This window comes from Calliopsis andreniformis, chromosome 1, assembly GCF_051401765.1.
Source record: "Calliopsis andreniformis isolate RMS-2024a chromosome 1, iyCalAndr_principal, whole genome shotgun sequence".
Classification (NCBI taxonomy): Eukaryota; Metazoa; Arthropoda; class Insecta; order Hymenoptera; family Andrenidae; genus Calliopsis; species Calliopsis andreniformis.
The window spans coordinates 4091459-4110269 of NC_135062.1; the positions used below are offsets into that span (position 1 = coordinate 4091459).

Genomic DNA, 18811 nt, shown 5'->3' on the forward strand with positions numbered 1-18811 from the left:
TATACAGTAGCGTACTTTGGTTTTAATTCATACTTGAAGTGGAAAATATATCTTAACAGTACAACATAACTGTAGTAGAAACACATTTATTGTAACATTTATGCTCTAATTCTTTTAATAAAATAGGATAAGTTGTTTAAAATACGAGGAACCTTTCTAAATACTTCACCAGTTTTAGCATTAATTTTTACTTCTCAATTGTACCGTTCAACGACTATTCAAATAATCCGCTTTGGACTATTGTGATCGCAACAATAACCGGAAGCTCAAGAAATTCCGTCCGGGAAAAAATGAAAAGCTAACGAGCTTCGACTACATGCGAATAGAAACCAGATGTATGCTTACTTGCCTGTACCTTTGATAATCACAGAAAACCTACATGCGATCATAAAGCACAGCTTAAATATCCCCATTGTTAACAATCAAATACACATAGGTAAAGTGCGTCTACGTACAATATGTATTTCATTCTTTGTAGTATTAATTGAACTCATTTTGACATTCTTTATAGAAAATCATCAAATAAAAAGTATCAAATATGAAATATCAAAATTATTGCATATGTAGATACCTAGAACTAATTAAAATCCTTTTAGTTTTTCACATAATTTTGGTCGGAAAAAGAAAGTTCCTGAAATTTTATTTCAACCATTGTGCACTATAAAACGAGATAAATTTTTCAATTTGTATTAGGAAATATATCGATGATAGTGAAAATTGTTAGAATAGTACATAAGTTTTTTAACAGTGTAGTAGTCATCAGTTAACATTCTTAATCAAAGCTTAGTCTCTTGCAACTTATTAGAGACTTGTAAGTTACAAGTAACATTACCACCAAGAGAAAATAAATGGAAAAGATTGTAAAAGAACTGTAAGAAACAGCTAGTAAATTACATTTTAAATTACATTGTAAGTCATGAAACAAATAATTCATCCGAATAAACAGGAATTCCACAGATGAATTTACCTAGTTCCAGGTTCCAGGACGTACTATTTCCACCATAATAGAGAAGCCACGATTCATCACAGTCACCAGTTCGCGGTTTTGTCAGCAACTATTGTCCATGGAAACAGTTTTGCACGACAATACTTGTCGCGCCACACCTACGTACCAACGACAACGAACGCAAAGCGTTTGCAGAGGAATACCTCGTGGACTATGTCCATGGCGTGCATTGCAAATTGCAGGTAGATTTATGGTTGAATTGGGACGTTCTGTAGCCCAGTTCCCATACTCCATCGTGTAATCGCCCGTGAAGATCCGTTTTTCCAGTAAACAGTACCGTGGATACCGGACATTCACATCCTCGAGTTTTATTCTCATTTGACGAGAATCTTAAATTTATAAATCAATTAACTTAAGTAATATTACGTAGTACTTATTTGTGGTCCATGTTATATTGTACAAATGCCATGATCCAACTTTAAAAGATATAGTTCTTTATATATTGTTTTGTTATTGATAAACTCAATCTTGGAATGAAATGAAAATAGATTTTAGTATAATGTCACACATTTTCTTCAAAAGTCACGCAACTCAAAACAGTAAGGTAAATGTTCCAATCGTCGACTATGTCCTGGTACCTGAATACTAACGCCAATTTTATTTAATTTTAAGGTCGAATTTTAGTGCAATTATAAAAATAGAATAGAAATATTAAATTTCTATTATTTAGGGTTGAAATAATAAAGTAATAGTAGTTTGGTGAAGAAAATAAAGCTAACTATAAAAAGGATGCTCCAAGTTTGAAGCTTGTGATAGTTCAATTAATTGACGTCCTACCATATATATGTACAGTAAAGGATAGATATAATCGAGAAAAATAAAAAATGAAAAAGAATCCTGAGTTCAGAAAGAAACAATCAACGTCATTTCTCCAGTGAGAAAATGATGAAAAGCTTTCCATAAGAAGTGCGCGGAATCGTTTCATGCTGTATAAACTATCCCTTTCTTGTCAATATCACCGCAGGAAAAAATAAAGAACATGGTGATATGGATGTTGTTTTATATTCACTTAAAAATTTATTACAACTGTTTATTAATGTACCTAATAGTAAATTTAAATGCTTACTAATCGTCTAATACGAACACGATTCTCATGGCACGAACTTGAACCAGTCTATCATTTGGGCGGAAAAAGTAAACGCCCATAGCTTTACCACGATAAGAATGCCCCGCAGAAGAGGCGTTAAATGCGACGAAACTATGACATTCGATGGACAAGGGTCGGCACGTGACCTGATCAATGCTCTTAAGCCAAATATTCAATGAAGATAAACAGTACTGTTCTAAGCATTGTTCAATTACTATGGTGCTTTGTTCGTAACTTTTTCTAGCATCATGCTATGAAGCTGTTTAAATTCTATGTTTAACAACTAACAATGAGCAATTATTCAGAACTGTCATTTGGCTGCGTTTTTAAGTCACCTTTTGTGGCGCTCCAAATAGGGCACTACTGTTTCTGTTGCATTTTATAACATGCTAATATTAAAAGCATATTACTCGATTCTGTGTGAAATTTAAGACTCTAAATGAAACTTAAAAGCCAGCTCTACCAATTATATTCACTGTAGTAAAGGGATACAACTATTACGTTTACTTAGCACTTGTAAGATTTGCATTAAAACTTATATTCCATAATTCTTTGTTATTTTCTTGTTGTCAAAGGAATAGCTAGCCCAGTTAGATTTATTACACCTTACCATTAGTAAACTATGAGATAGTGCTAGAATTTTCAACTTGAAGTTTCTTAGGATATTTGATTTTATTACAATTTGCTTCGCGTATTTAAATTTAATTTGAATATTTTCGAAAAATTAGAAATTTTTAGTACACAAATGTACTAAAATATTATTTTGTATTTTGTCAAAGTACTTAAATTGTTAAATTTATTGAGGATGTTAACTATTTCGGGACCGAATCCTTTTAGTCTTCAACAGAAATTTCTCCTTTATCTGCTATTAGCCTTTTGATTGTATAATAAAAGCTTAAAACAAAACCAGTTCTTTTCCCTTATATTTTAATCAGAGAATAATAAGCAGAGATGAAGGAAAATCTAGAAAATTGGGGCATGCACTAGTAAACGTAAATATAAGAATGAAGTAATGACGTAAAACTTCATCCAGTTCCAGTATCATTCGTACTAAACTCTTCGGTTCTTGACAGACTACATATCAGAGTAACATTTCCACACATTGACAGACTACATATCAGGTCTAAATTATATTATTAAAGGGAAAATAATGGAAACCTGAGTAAGTTTTATATAAAATTTAATAACTCTCGGTTATCGGGTTCTCCAGAACCAATACTCTACTTCTCCAAAATCAACATAGCGTATATGCAAGTTCAACAAAAACAATTAAGTTTATGATTTATGATAATGATAATGATTTGTAGATCATTTTACAAAGTTTGATTCGAATTTTTGATATATACATTCATGTAATACTATTCAAAACTAATTTAGTCTTTAACCAATATTCGAATATCAAGGAGCGTTGTTTTAGGAAAACAAGGATGCAAGGAGTCTCTTGAAGATTCTCCTTCTACTTCTGTCAAGACAGTGTAATGAAACCATACTGGTCAGACAGTAGTGTAATACAAAGTGGTTCATTCTGTGTTAAAAGCTCGTCCTCCGTCAAGTTTCGAGTCCCAGGGTTTGCCTATAGAACTCGGTTGATAGTTTCCCTGTTCCTGTCCCGTATTTCAATCAGTGCGTATATACGAAGAAGCTCAAGCGAGACAGATAGACGAATAGAGGAACAAATGGATGCAGAAATAAAGCGACCACACAATTACTTTAATGGAGTTGTGGACACTGGTAGGCATTATCGATTCGTTGCGATGCGTAAACGTCACTATGCTATACATATAGTATCCTATCCTGTCGCTTAACGCCACGATGAAGGATTCAAAAGAATGCTCTATTCACACAACCTTCTAGAAATTTGAAAAATAATATTCTTTCATGAGAAACTTCTCATGTTCTGTTAGAGACCTCACGTTTCTGAAATACGATTACTAGTTAATTACGTTTCAAAGTTTATAATTTATTGCCACTATTTTCTGTTTATATTTTTATTTTCACCACAAACATAATATGCACATACAGTGAAAGTCACATGTGAATGTATACCTTATAAAAATGAAGTTTGTATATTATTTGTGTATCTATAGTACTTTACCTAATTGTAAGATCTATTTAGATAGCATTATAGAGACTCATGATATTTCTGAAATGCATAAAAAATTGTCGCGACAGCTACTGGAAGAAATGAAACACTATGGAACGACCATGTAAATGAATTAGAAATCATTTTTTTCTAAGTTAGAAGTACTATTAAAGTAATAGAATTTCCAATGAATTCAGTGACATTCAGCGTATGGATTCTTACTTCAATTACGTCGCATTTTAAGAAAATATTGTAATGGCCACTATCAAATCTATGTTGAATAACATACTAGAAGCCAAGAAAACTACATCTTTAACAATGTAGAAAAACTTCAGATGTAAGGCATTAAAACAATTGTTCTTCGTCTTATCAATTATTTTCTATTATTGTGTCAATACATATGTTGCAGTAAGACGTATGGCTTTTTCAGGTTGAGCTAAAAGTAGCTTGCAAAACGTTGGAATGAACAATCTACTCATCAGGACTGACACGTGAGCTGCACGTGTCAGGAACGTGCCAGAACAACTGGTACCCCGTCGCTTCTAGCACCATGTGCGTCAATGAATATGCACGCGTGCACAACACGCGTTTCCCTTTTTCAATGTAACATCCTACAAGTAGGTGGTAAATGTTACTCCTTCCTCCTTGTGGCACTTTAACGTCTCTTTGAACGGAGCTTTCGATGTTCAATCCTATACCAATAATTCCCATTTGTTTGAATTTTAAATCATTTAGAACCGAGAAGCCATTTCAGATAGATCATCATTTCTGCTCATTTCATTACAACAGCATTTGAATTCACAATAATTGTCACTACCTAACTTGCTGTTGTTAGTATTACTATCATTATTAATATTAATATTTCACATTGAACGTTTTTCCCTCTACTTAGCACTAATCTTCGTACAGCGAATGGTTCGAACGACTACACGGGTGGAAGGCATTCTGGATCAAATATTATACATATTACCTCAAGTTTGTCACCTTGATAGTGAACCGCCGTTTTCGAGTGAATGGATTTATAACCAAAACAGCCCACAAACCTACTTTTTAGCTAGGCTACCTGTTTTCAATACATTTCCGGATAATAAATCAATAGTCCCGATTTTAAAATGGCCAGAGATTGAAACTAGATAGAAAGCAAATTTTTCAATATAAAAGACAATATGTATTGCTACTAAAACGATAATCTCAGGAAAAGTATACGGGATGACTTGAACCTCACACGATACTACTCTATACCTGCCTTTTTTATTTTCAAGGAACGAATAGGATACAGAAACGAGAAAGTTCTACTAATAGTTAGACACACAATCAGTATTTCTGTTCAACCTTGTTAAGTCAACTCGTATCAATGATTACCTACATTGTCTTTTATTAATTCCAGATGCATGTGTCCGTCTGCAATTACAGTTTTGACATAAATAAAACTTTGTACCGTATTTCTACCTAGTTGTAATCTGGATTTTGTATATAAACAACAACTTCTTTTTCATTTTTCTGAAGATACCCATCATAGCGCACAGGAAAATGCTAACTCAGTCTATCTGGACACCGAACTAGGCTACTCGCTGCGCGCGGCGTGCACCCGTCCAGACAGTCTCGAGAGCTGTTCGTTCCGAATGCTACCTACGCACTCCTTCGAATATTTCCGAGTACTTTTGGTCATCCCCGGAATCTACTGACTCTGTCTGCAGCACGTCTTCTCCATTCACCTATCTTATCAGGGTGTTTTCAGCCCTGTTCGCGTTTCGGCGCGCTTGTCTGGACGCGACCTAAAAGTTGAGTCGCACATATCCGTTGCTGTCCAATCTGTTCCGTCCCGTCCTATTGGAAAAAGTATCGTTCCCTTATTTTTATCCCTCCGAGTACTTCAGTCACGAATATTGTGCCGGGGTCATTTTTGACTCGTCGCCACGTGGATAAAAAATGACTCCGGCACAGTATTCTTGACTGTAGTACTCGGAGGGTTAAAAACTAGGAAACGATATTTTTTGGAGGGTATATGGAGCGGTGCGTACTCGACCTTCTGTGTTCGTCCGACAACAGTGACGGGTAGTTCCATTCTTATATCAGTTTTCTTCTATCTCGTCGATAGTCATCCGGTAAGCAAAAATGTTGTTGCCTTATTTTTAAATGGAGCAGTTCGCACTTGATCCGTTCCGCCACGCACCCATCCATCCGTACGTGTTTGGAAAAGCTAAATATCGTTGGCAACGATACTTTCGTTTTCTGCCATAAACCGACGGAAAATCACATGAAATTGGACGAAGCAGATCCTTTTGAATGACCCTGATAGGTTTTTGAGTCAAACGTCTTGAAGGACGCACCATGAGAGACCGTGATAAAAAGAATCAGTGGGCTACCTTCTAATAAGCATGCAGATACCTATGTATATTTCTCATTAGATCTTTATGAAAGTGTTGTTATTAGATCCTTTGTATTTTCTTGATGAAAATGATACGAAACATGATATAATTCAGAATATTTTTAATAATTTCAATGAAAAACGTAAGTACATAGGTATTTCAAGTTCATACGATACCAATGTGACCCCATTGTGAACGTGTTTATACATATAATACAATTGTGGGTCTTTTCACGTTAACTCGATTACTTTTGCTCTTTAATAGTAGTGATTTTAATAATATTAATACACGTTGTAGTGTACATGCAATTAAGTAAGTTTTTTAACTTGGAAATCATTTAAAAAGTACTAACCCTTAAAATTCTCCAACTTCTAGTGAATTATATCCAAAACCATCTGAAAACGCATTCCGGCCTTTCTTTAATCACGCAGGTTTCTCAGAACAATTTTAGATTTTTGAGAATAAAGTTTTTGTGAATTACGAATGAGATCTTCATAACATAAATATAATAAAAATACAATAACTCATAAATTGATCAAATACTAGACCAAAATGTTGTCCATTTTTTAATTCCTGTCACTTCCTGAAAAGAAGTTGTACTGTAACTTTCCTGGAGTCATTTTAAAGGGTGAATGTACTACTTTCACATTTTTAGGTTGAATTTTCGCGAAAATGTTTCTACACTAAGAAACAGTTGGGAGAGATTAAATATAATATTTAGTCAATGAATTGTAAAAATCCTAACGGGTCTAGTGTTTTTAAACAGTACAAGTTTTTACAAATATTTTCCCATATGTTTCTTACAATCAATGTCGAAACGTCTTTTTGGAAACTTAATTTAGAGATGTGAAAATAGAAGATATATTATCATGTAAAATGGCAAAATATTAAAAAATTTTAGTCAGAATAGACCATAGGTTGCGATGTACATCCGAGTCAGGCTTGATGCAAACAAGCGACTTCTTTTCTTGTTTTTGCACTAGAAAATAACAAAGACAGACGTAAAATTGTGCGGCGAAAGACGCTCAGAGGAAAACGGACGGACAGGTACGGATGAACGGGCATAGACGGATATGTGCAAAGGCCGTGAAAGTAATCGAATTGACGTGTAAAAGCTTACATTTGTATTATATAAACACGTTCAAAACGGATCGCATTGTTATAGTATGAAATTGAAATACCTATACACTTACGTTTTTCATTGGAATTATTAAAAATATTCCGAATTATGTCATGTTTCATATCATTTTCACGAGGAAAATACAAAGAATCTAATAATAAGACTTTCATAAAGATCTAATGAGAGATATACATATCTGCATGCTTATTAGAAGGTAGCCCACTGTTTCTTTTTATGACGGTCTCTCATGGTGCGTCTTTCAAGACGTTCGACTCAAAAACCCATCAGGGTCATAAAAAAAGATCTGCTTCGTCCAATTTCAAGTGACCTTTCGTCGGTCTATGGCAGAAAGCGAAAGTATCATTGCCAACGATATTTAGCTTTTCCGAACACGTACGAATGGATGGGTACGAGGCGGAACGGATCAATTATGAGGCGAACTGATCTATTTAAAAACAAGGCAACGATATTTTGGCTTGCCGGACGGCTATGGAGGGGACGGAAGAAAACTGATATGCGAATGAAACCACTCGTCCGCTTTGCCGGACGAACACAGAACGTCAAGTGCGAACCGCTTCATTTAACCCCTTCACGTACAATTTTCTTTCGTAGTATTATTACCTTTGCTGCCGATCTGCAACGGCTAACTACCTCAAACTGCCAACCACAAAGCTCCCATTGAGCGAACATAGACGTCTCACGCGATGGTGCGTGATCGGTTACTTGCGAAAAGTCCTCATCACGCATTACCGCGTAATCGGCAGCGAAGGTATAGTCAAAAGTGTACGACCAGATTCGTTAAAGTATGGCAAGTGGTTTAAAACAAGGGAACGAAATTTTTTTTAATGGGATGGCACAGCGCGGACTGGACGGCAGTGGATATGTGCGAATCGACCTTGAGGCTTCCAAATGACCTCTCCTTTTTAATCTACATCACTTTTTGAATATTTGTTAAGGAATTAACCTTTATGTATTTTAGACTGAATGTTATTCGGTCCAATTTGTACGTTAAGACCCTACTTTATAATAGATAGGTATTTGCATAATGGCTAATTGGCATATAAAGATGCTCTAATTGTCTTAATTTTAAAAGGAATAAATATTTAGGGGAGATCGGGATAAGATGACGAATATTAGTTTTTGTTTCTATTGCTAATATATGCCAACTTTCTTTGCCACGCTATTTTTGCATATGAGTTGGTAATATAGTTTAGTATAATAAAGTAGATATTAAATATTAGATGCAGCAGGAAATTGCAATCAAATTACGATTTCAGGCATGTGGCTTATAAAATTTTGATAACATAAAGTAATGAATAGAAATTTAAATAAAAAGTATTACGTGGGCAGTGAATTTTAGCTTTTATAAAAGTGTATAATTGAATATCACGTAGTATTCTAAAATAAATTGAATGCTTCAATTTTATTTCGTTATCAGGTATTTATTCATATAACTCACATATGTGAGGTAAAATAGTAAGGGTAAAATGGTGAACATGACACCTTATAGTATATAATGATTCATTTGTTTTATAATTCATGCATTTTACTGTTATCTACTATAATGTCACGAAGTTACGTTAAAAAATCAAACAAAATACTTTAGTCACAGAATGCTTTATTAACTGCAATACACGTGTTAGGAGATGAAACGTGAAGAGCACGAGAGGCCGATGAGGATAGATACATATATTTCCAAAGAATATAGTGGTTGAAATGTTAGTTGGTACAACGGACGAAACCGATGCGAGATCAGTGAACCGTTGGAATTATTGTAGACGAGGATGAACCTGATGTAAAATCAGAGAGCCTCTGAGAATAGATATGCTTGTGGAGGAAACTGATCTGTGATCAGTGAGTCGCAGAAGTGTGAGTTTCGTGAACACACCTGATGCGTAATCAGGGAGTCACTAGATGATACTATTGTATTCATAGAGTTAAACTCCAATAAGTTTCGCGGATTTAAGATGGAAAGTGTTAAAGTATAAAATAAAATTTACTGTGAAATATTCAAATGTATGCATATATCCCACCTCTACAAGAAAACTGCCATGTATCATATCTATGATATAATCTGATTAATATTGTACCTACATGGATTAATCGTCATTTATAGTTTTGAACAATAGATTCTTGAGTAAATTTGAGCTGATGTTTTTTACAGTGATGTGAATCAAGTAATCAAGTACCTTAATCGCTGTAATCATATAATTTTGTAAAGAAATTTATTTTGAGATCTTTTCGAGAATTTTATCTGTTTATAATTTAAATTCGTTTCAAAATTAATTCAAGTAATGTAGAACTACTTATAACGTTAGTTAACTATGCAATATGATGTCACAAAAGTTAAAATATATATGTTCAGAACTTCACATTTCTAAAATAACTTTATACCGGTATATCTAGCGGAAAGATATTAATAAGCGAAATCTTTGTAATTTATTCTATAACTTTGATAAAAGTTTTAAGAATGTTTTTAATCTTATTTTTATTAATTGCATTGACTTGCGTAAATTATTTTAACGGTACAGATAACATTAAAAATTTTCTTGCAAATATTATGACAGTAACTTTAATTAAGTAGAGCATGAGAATTATGAACGAAAATGACAATTTATAATTTCATAAATTAGTTAACATATAAATGCTGTATTTATAAAACACAAGTACAATAATTTACATATTCTTATTTTTTAGATATTGACGATTAAAATTTTGAATTTTAATTCTGTATTATAGACTTGTAATTTATTATATTTTCGGTTTCACAAGAAACTATACCGTTAATTCAATTTGCTTCTACTAAAAATACAAGTTCTATCTTAGAAGTCCCAAAGAAGGCATAAACTCAAATTGAAACTGTGACTTATATCTTGTTTCCTTATCGCCACTGAATTTTGTTCCATAATTAATGAAAATAGAATACATACTGATTTTTCTATTTAACATCTCCACTATTGAAGTATAAATTAAGCTTACACGAGCGTAAAAAAATGGACTATTCCTTCTATTTATGCGAAATAACTGATTTTAAATACAGATGAATCTCAAATAATCGGTTTTAGATCAAATTCGAAATTGTATTGTTTTTAATGCTTAACTTTCCAAATTTTCGATAAACTGTTAGTAAATCATAGTTCAAGTTTTATAAATTTAATAAACTACTTCACTCTTATCGTAAATAACCAGTACGTTGAATAACAAAGAATGTAGATAAGTTAAGGTCTTACTATATTATTTGCAAAGCATTAAAATGATTTAATATGTATGTAGTATCACTTAATAAGCACGGTAAGAGTCTACTTTATCATCTTTGGGTTCAGATTATAAAAAGAAAATATTGTAAATATCTTCTATTGTATACGCTAAGCAGAGTATTCGTTTAACTGTACAATTTAAAAAAATCATCAAATAATAAATATCCCTTAGAATGTGTACAAATATGTATATAGTATCTTTTCGTTATAAATTCTTCAGTATTATTTTTCCGTCATTTATTTCACCTCCATTTTTGACAAAATAAAAATGGTGATAGTTAAGATCATAATAATAATTGAGATTAGTCCAAACAGTTTTTCGCCTTGATTGAGGCTTCCCTACTTTATTTTTCAAATTCAGAAGTGGTAAAGGTTTATCATGAAGATAATAGATAAGTACACTCTTATTAGACACTAAAAATAAACTATTATACTAGATACAAAATTATCAAGCTGTAACTGCCTCTGACGTTCTGAATGAAAGAATTTAAGAGGTCACAGAAAAAGGGCCAATGAGTGGCACCCGCATTTCCGATGAAACTTACAGTACTCGACTCCGAAACTTTCGAGGATACTCTCGTTCGATGATAAACAACTCGGAAAGTAGCTCCTAATGGTATGTAACAGTGCCATTTTACAATGAATACGACCAACTGCTAGATCAGACACTATGTCCTTGACGACATATGGGATTGAGCCGATGATCTAGCATTTAGTGTTCCGTTGTGCTTTGCTCCCCTATAGGATAAAGTTGGATGACCACTTGAAAGAGTGAGAGTCAGTAGGTGCTTGTAAAAGATCTTCACTTTTGATACAGATTCGACGGCGTAATGTATTGCTGTTTCTTAAAAAAAAAATCTACAATACTTAGGGACGTACTGATGCTGATCTAATGTTTACATAAATGAATTGCAAGCTATACAATGTTATACATTATTACTGTTCACTAGATTTGTTTTTTTATCCTCCAGTAGAGTAAACAAAAAATACTTGACTTCATTTTTAAAAAGATCAATAATCACTAATCGTAGTACATAATTTTTTCATCCCATTTAATTCTGTAATATCATATTCCGTTTAAGTGTCAAACTATCCTATAATCATATGCTTCTTTTTAGAATCTGTCTTACGATTAGTTTCCTCGAACAGAAGTGGCAAGTATGTACATATTCATTATTGCTATCACTGCTTTCATCTATTTCTTGATTTGTATCTAAAATGTACAGAATAAATTTGATGGTCTTGTCTATCACAGATTTCGTTTTATAGAAATAAGTAAACTTGGTATGAATATGTATTTAGGCTATGTGTACCTATAGTATTCTAATGGAAATTGTGTTTAAATAATTGAAAATTTGGATAACACTTATTTGAATGACACAAAAATTTAACAAATGTGGAGTTAGTACTAACAATTGTTACATATAGTGCGAATAAATATGCATCTGTTTATATAGCAAATTCTTGCCTAGATTTTTGTTCAGCTTTTATGAAACATTCTGCGAAAGCTATTTTCACACACTAAATTGATTATTACTAATTGCATTGTTGAATTGTTTTTTTTTTTATTATCAGATTCATATTTTCTAATTTACATCCTTATTCCTACACATGACTGAGTATCCTTATTAACTTTTTTATGATCTTCGAATAATTTTCTAGGCATATGATTCCGATAATTGAGTAAATGAAGATTAGATGTCAACAATAAGGTTAATAACTAGAAACAAAAGCACGTAAGTTTACCACAATAATAAATCGCTGTAGGTTCAATCCTTATAATCTCGCTGCTTCCTTGTCATGTGTTGGTATAAATACCAACGTAAGATGTAGTTGTAATGCTGAGAAGCAGGATTTAAATCAGATTCTCTGACAATGACCCTTGCTCGAAACTCAGAAAGTCGAACTCCTAAATAGAAAGACTAGGTAAAAACAAGCTGTATCTCCTTTTCGATATGAGATCCCTATTCTCTGAATCAAATACATGTTGTAGCGTGTAATAACGTATATTGCTCTTTAACAAAATGTAATTTTCAAATTTAATTATCCACATTACTTACATTCTTTATAATTATTTTATTACGCATATATGTTCTTTTTCCTTATATGTATATTGAATAATATTGTAATACTATTAATTGTATTGCAATAATATTGTAATGTTCTAATACTTATGTAAAGCCATATAACTCTTACGAGAGTTCCTTGGGGTTAGTAAAAAAAAAAACTAAAAACAATGCCTTCCTGAAATTTTTCAGTTGAACACTTCAACCTATTTCGAAACGATAAATCGGATAATGGAACATAATTCATACGTATAATATTACTAACTCATTAGGCATTATATAAACTGTTTTTTATAAAATTCTATTTTATTGTTTATTATATTCTATTATAAAATTCTTTTTTCGTCATGTTTAGCTCACTATTTTTAAAAGTAAGTAAACATAAACGAAATAAAGAGGAAAAAACTTTAAAGCCTTTTTTTTAGAAAATGTTCATCATCTCAGGAAAAATATAGTACGCTACTACTTATTAGTACCTATTGTACTGTAGTAAAATAATGAAAATAATATAACATGGTTGTAGACTACCCTTGAATTATCTCACTTTATTATAACAATTCTTGTTGTATTAAATATATTTTCATGTTTCTTTGTATGTACATACATAATTTCTAAGAAGCTTTGTTTAATCGTTCTTGAGGTTAAACTTTAGCTTAAACTTAAGCTTTTAATCATTTATGTTTTCAAATATAACAAAATATTTTAATTATAAATTGTTAGATAATGTTTATAATAAATTTTAAGAAACTTCTATTATGTTTCTAACATCTGTAAGTATAAAAGCAGTTCCATTTCAATTAAATTCAGAAACAAACAAATTCAAAAACAACTGAGAATATTTGAGTGTGTGTAATGATGAAACGAAAATGAAACGAAATTAATGAAAGAAAATAAATATCAAATCAAAAAAGACTCACGTTCTTCCTTGATTGGAAAACAGCTTGGTGTTTGAATCTTCCGTTCTAAAACAAAAGGAAAACAATGGACTAATTAAGTCGGTCAAAATAAACTGCGTGTTTTAGATGCAATCAAGATTTTATTTTGTAACGTAAATGTTAACAAAAATGACCGAAAAAAATTGTAAAATAGTATTATAAAACAATGAAATAACAAATAAATTGGAAGACTTTATAAATAAATAACTGCAAGTGCCCCTTTGATTAGATTTCAGTACCTTTGAGGCAGTGATCTGTTTTACTGTGACATGTACGATAATATTGTTACTGAACATCATGTTAGTTATATTTCAATTCGACGGAACTATTCTCCAACATAATCATAAATAATTTAACCGTCAAACGAGTACACTCGTTTGTCATGAACCTACCTGTGTAATATCCTAATTTATCACGTGCTTAAAGTAAAACATTTGCAAACGATGATTAAAGCTTTTACGATTAAAGCTACGACACTGTTTATCTGCACGTTTTATAAAGAAATGTGATAAATTTTTAACTACTTATTTGTCGATTATTGTAAATTTTCTCTGTTTAACGCTTTATATTTTTATTTGCCGTGATTTCAAATATGGCAACTACCACTTTAATGTGCTCTTATAAGTTTTTAAATTATACTTTTATTTGTTCTATCAAAATGTTTGTAGGTATACAGCTACAGGTAAGATAAGACAAAAATAATAATAACCATAAATTTTGTTCTATAAACTTATATCTAATTTATTTCAATAAATTGCAGGTTGCTACGTAAGTAATACTGAGTGAAAAACAATATCTATTTAAATAAATTAATAGAAATCTTAGACGACAAGAGGAAATATTTAATTTTGCTTTTCGAAATAACTTGTTTACATAGAATTCTGTAAATACTTTGTATATACATGTTAGTTTATGCATATATTTTAAAATTACACATGTAACTTCACCTATTAAATAAAAACGAGATAATTCATCATGGTAAAATGTTAAACATGTAAATATTGAAATTTATTAAGCCGTTATGAAAGTACGTAATCTCTGTACTTGTAAAAAGCAAATAATTACTGTATTATATCATATACAATAAAGAAGAATGTATTAATTTGTCTTTATTCATTTATAAATACAAAATTTCGAATACACTGGAGCTATTTTATACTTATCGTTACAAAAATATTTATACTTCCTAACTTTTACAGAATCATATATTTTTGTCAAATAACTGATCTATGAAAAGCTATTGTATATTATAGGTATATACATATGTATGTACAATAGCATGCATATAGGTCTTGACGAGCAATTTCCATAAAAAACTAAGCTTTACACGAAGAAGTATCATTCAACATTTTTGTCTCATTTTCATAGGACAATCCCCTTATGTCTCCAACCCCGATTTTATAGAATATTTATGCTCAATTACTGTATAGATTGTTTTATGTTTATATTTTATCCACTATTTAATAAAGAATAAGGTATTATGTACATGTACAATATTAATAAAAACAAGAGAATATGTAAAATTGACCCTACACTTTGGGACTGACCACGAGGCTGGACTCAGAAAGATGAAAGATTCAAAAACAATTGAAAGATTCAAAAGAATTTGGCCACTTTAAACTTGCAAGTTGGTTAAGTGCCAAGAGGACATTAACCCGTATACATCTTTTATAAAAATTGCAGTAAATGAATCTAAAATTGCGAGAAATACATTACGTCATATACCACTATTAAAAACATTACAGTAAGCGTGTATGTAAACTCTTTTGTACAAGTGAGAACTCATTTACTATCATTTTAAATTTTCAATTAACCGTGCATTGTAAGAAAAATGATTTCTATAATAGGCTATCTGCTTATATTTCCTAATTGATGCACATAAATAAAATCTTACCAAAATGCATCTCTCTCTACTATATGTATATTATTTTACATATAAAAACGAGAGTGGTTGTATCTGTGGAATGAAAAGGAGAAGGCGAGCATACATACACACATGAAAGATGGATATATTTTTTGTTTATAATACGACAGTTATTCAACTATTTCGATTACTGACATTACAGTGAGGTGATCGCATTAAACATTGAGGTGATCAAATAAACTATGTAATTATGAGTTCTAGAAAGCTGGCGCCCAAGTCCGAGCAATCTAATTCTAACTAACTTTAATGAAATGCTCATGAAAAAATATTAATAAAATGTAGTTATGAATCTTTTACGTTTGCTCGTGTTTTCAAGAATAATAAAGATATTATTTGGTTGCTGAGATCTTAGCGCCTATTTTTCTTATTCTTTATCGATATAATATAAATAAATTAGGAACTTGATGTATACCATTCGATTGCGCATCGTTTGCGCGAATAGTGCCCAAAGGTCTTTTTACGATAAAACAAATATGTAATTGATAAAAAAATTATTATATCGTTACTGTACGAGCGCATTAAGCGAGGAATATTACTTATGCACGCACGGACAGTCAATACGTGTCAAACATATAAACAATTGGAATGTTAGTTTTTACTTAAAAGAAATATGGATTTGATCGTCAATATCTAGAGAATATACTCTAGTTTCAAGAAGTTTCTGAATTTTTGTTCCAGGTGATCTCGCTTGACAGAAATCCTGCACACCATCAGACCAGCTTAAAAAATAATCATTCGAAGCGATGCTGCTAAAAACCTAAATAAATAACATTTAAAATAAAATTAACGCTGTTTTCATATCATTGTAAAATAAGTCACAAAAACTTATATCAATTTTATATCAAACGGTAATCGAATGAAACTATTAATTTTTACAAATAAAAGTTATTTACTGAACTTTTAAATTATTTCTTTTCTGTTCGAAGTTAATTTTGCACTTTAACACTAATTTTGTTATAAAAGTTCTATTTCAACAGCTATTATGTATTCAATTAATAAAGGTTTAAAGGAACATAGTATCGTAAATTTTTTAGCAGATGCATTAAGGTAAAATATACAAGTTTTTTCTTATTATTCTTTTAATCAAACTTATTTATTCTGTTAACTGGAACCTTTCTCTACATACTTACAAAAAAATACAAATTTCTTACTTATACAAATATTAATGAGATAAAATTTTAAGTAAACACACTTCATTCTATAACTGTTTCTGAAAAAGAGAAAATAACAGTAGAAAAATGACTACTGTTTTAAGAAAAGAACTATGCCCATCATAGTATCACATAGCATTAAAAAATTTCTCAAAACAAATTACATGTAAAATGTGAAGTTACAATTGTTTTACACGAATAAAATAAAATAACGATGGTAAATAATTTATAGCTACGACAATATGTACCTATGTGCGTATATATGTATAGACACAGATTTTTAGATATTTCGTCCAGTATAATCATTTGCTATGAGCACGGTTTAAACGGTGTTTAGTTCCCATCAAGAACCACTTAATCTCCGATCGCGTAAACTCGCGCAACAATGGAGAACGCGTGGCCGAGGAGGGGCACACGTGATTACGCTAGACGAAACTTCATCGAGGAGTCACGTGGCGGCAGAAAAACAGGCACAACATCCGCAGGAACGGTGGGCCTGCCTATCGAAAAGCCTAACCGCAAAACCCAAAAGCATCCACGAGCACCGCCTACAAGGAAAACAACCCCGAGTCATGCGTTCCCACGTACCAGCAATATGAAACCAGTTTCAACCCCCTCGAGTTTTCGGTGTAACGTTTCGGATTACACGGTATTTTGCTGTTACATGTTGCTCTTACGGTTCGATGTTTGCACAGCTTCTTAATCGAATCGTTCCGACAGCCCTGCGTGAAATTTCAATGGCTTATTCTATCAGAATCCTGCCTTATTTATGTGACCTACGTATGTGTTTCTTAGCCATTAGATATTTTATACGATTTCATTGTTTATCATAGGTATAGACTACGAACTAAAAGTTTAAAATAACTTGATAACTCGTATTAAGGATACATGCATCTAGTACCTACTATATGGGAAGATATGTTCACCCTGAAATTGAAATTTTCAACAGTGGTTTAATCGTCACCTTCTCAATATAATTGATAAATTAATAAAATTGTTCATTGTTATTTCGATTGTGAGTTTAAATAACCATCATTTCCCTTAACTCTATTACGTTTCTTGAGTCTTTTTGTACCCAATTGTAGTTTTCGTTTCATTCAACAGCTTTCTTAATTTTGAGGAAAACGTAAAATAATTATTGTTAAAATCTATATTTCTGATTTTTTTGACATTATATTAAAACCTTATTAATTGCATCCATAATGACATGGTACTACATTATACCTACATAGGTACTACATTATTCTTTAAGGAGTTCTTATTAAATTCAATTCAAGTTTAATTGTTCATTTTACTGTTACTATTTACATAATGAATGCAACTAGGCAACTATTGCTTCCTGTGTAAATTACTCCCAGCATGTGTTTTACTACAAATACTTTATTTTAATTATTTTAATGCTAAAACTTCTGCTCGCATTGCCTCATTGAAGTGTGAAGAGTCTTATACCGTGTTATTTACTGTACCAGAAACAATATATATTTAGGTATTTTAAGGGAGATACCACCTTCAGGTGTAAAAAAATAAGTAACATTTTACAATTCTTTTCATAGGTAATCACTAAGTTAGAACTTTAGTCTTTAACAGAGGATATAGAAATTTTAGTTTCATTTTTCAATGTTTTGTAGGTAAAGATACTACAAAATGGCGGTGATATTCGCTATTTCTTCCTGGTGAAACATCGATTACTCACGTTAAATCAAGCAAAAACTGATACATTTGAAAAAAATCGGTGTTGTATGTAGTAGGTATAATGTAGCATATGAGTTTTTGGTATCTCAATTATTTAACATTTTATAAACAATTGAAGTTG

The 18811-nt window shown here is 31.6% G+C and overlaps 1 protein-coding gene across 1 annotated transcript in view; it reads right to left on the reverse strand.

The window, feature by feature from the left end:
* Window positions 1–18811, reverse strand: part of Lim3 (Lim3 homeobox protein) — a 110150-nt gene that overhangs the window by 70810 nt on the left and 20529 nt on the right. Inside the window, exon 2 of the mRNA XM_076376349.1 lies at window positions 13906–13950. Coding sequence (XP_076232464.1) covers window positions 13906–13950 — 45 coding nt within the window. The remainder of the gene's footprint in view (window positions 1–13905; window positions 13951–18811) is intronic.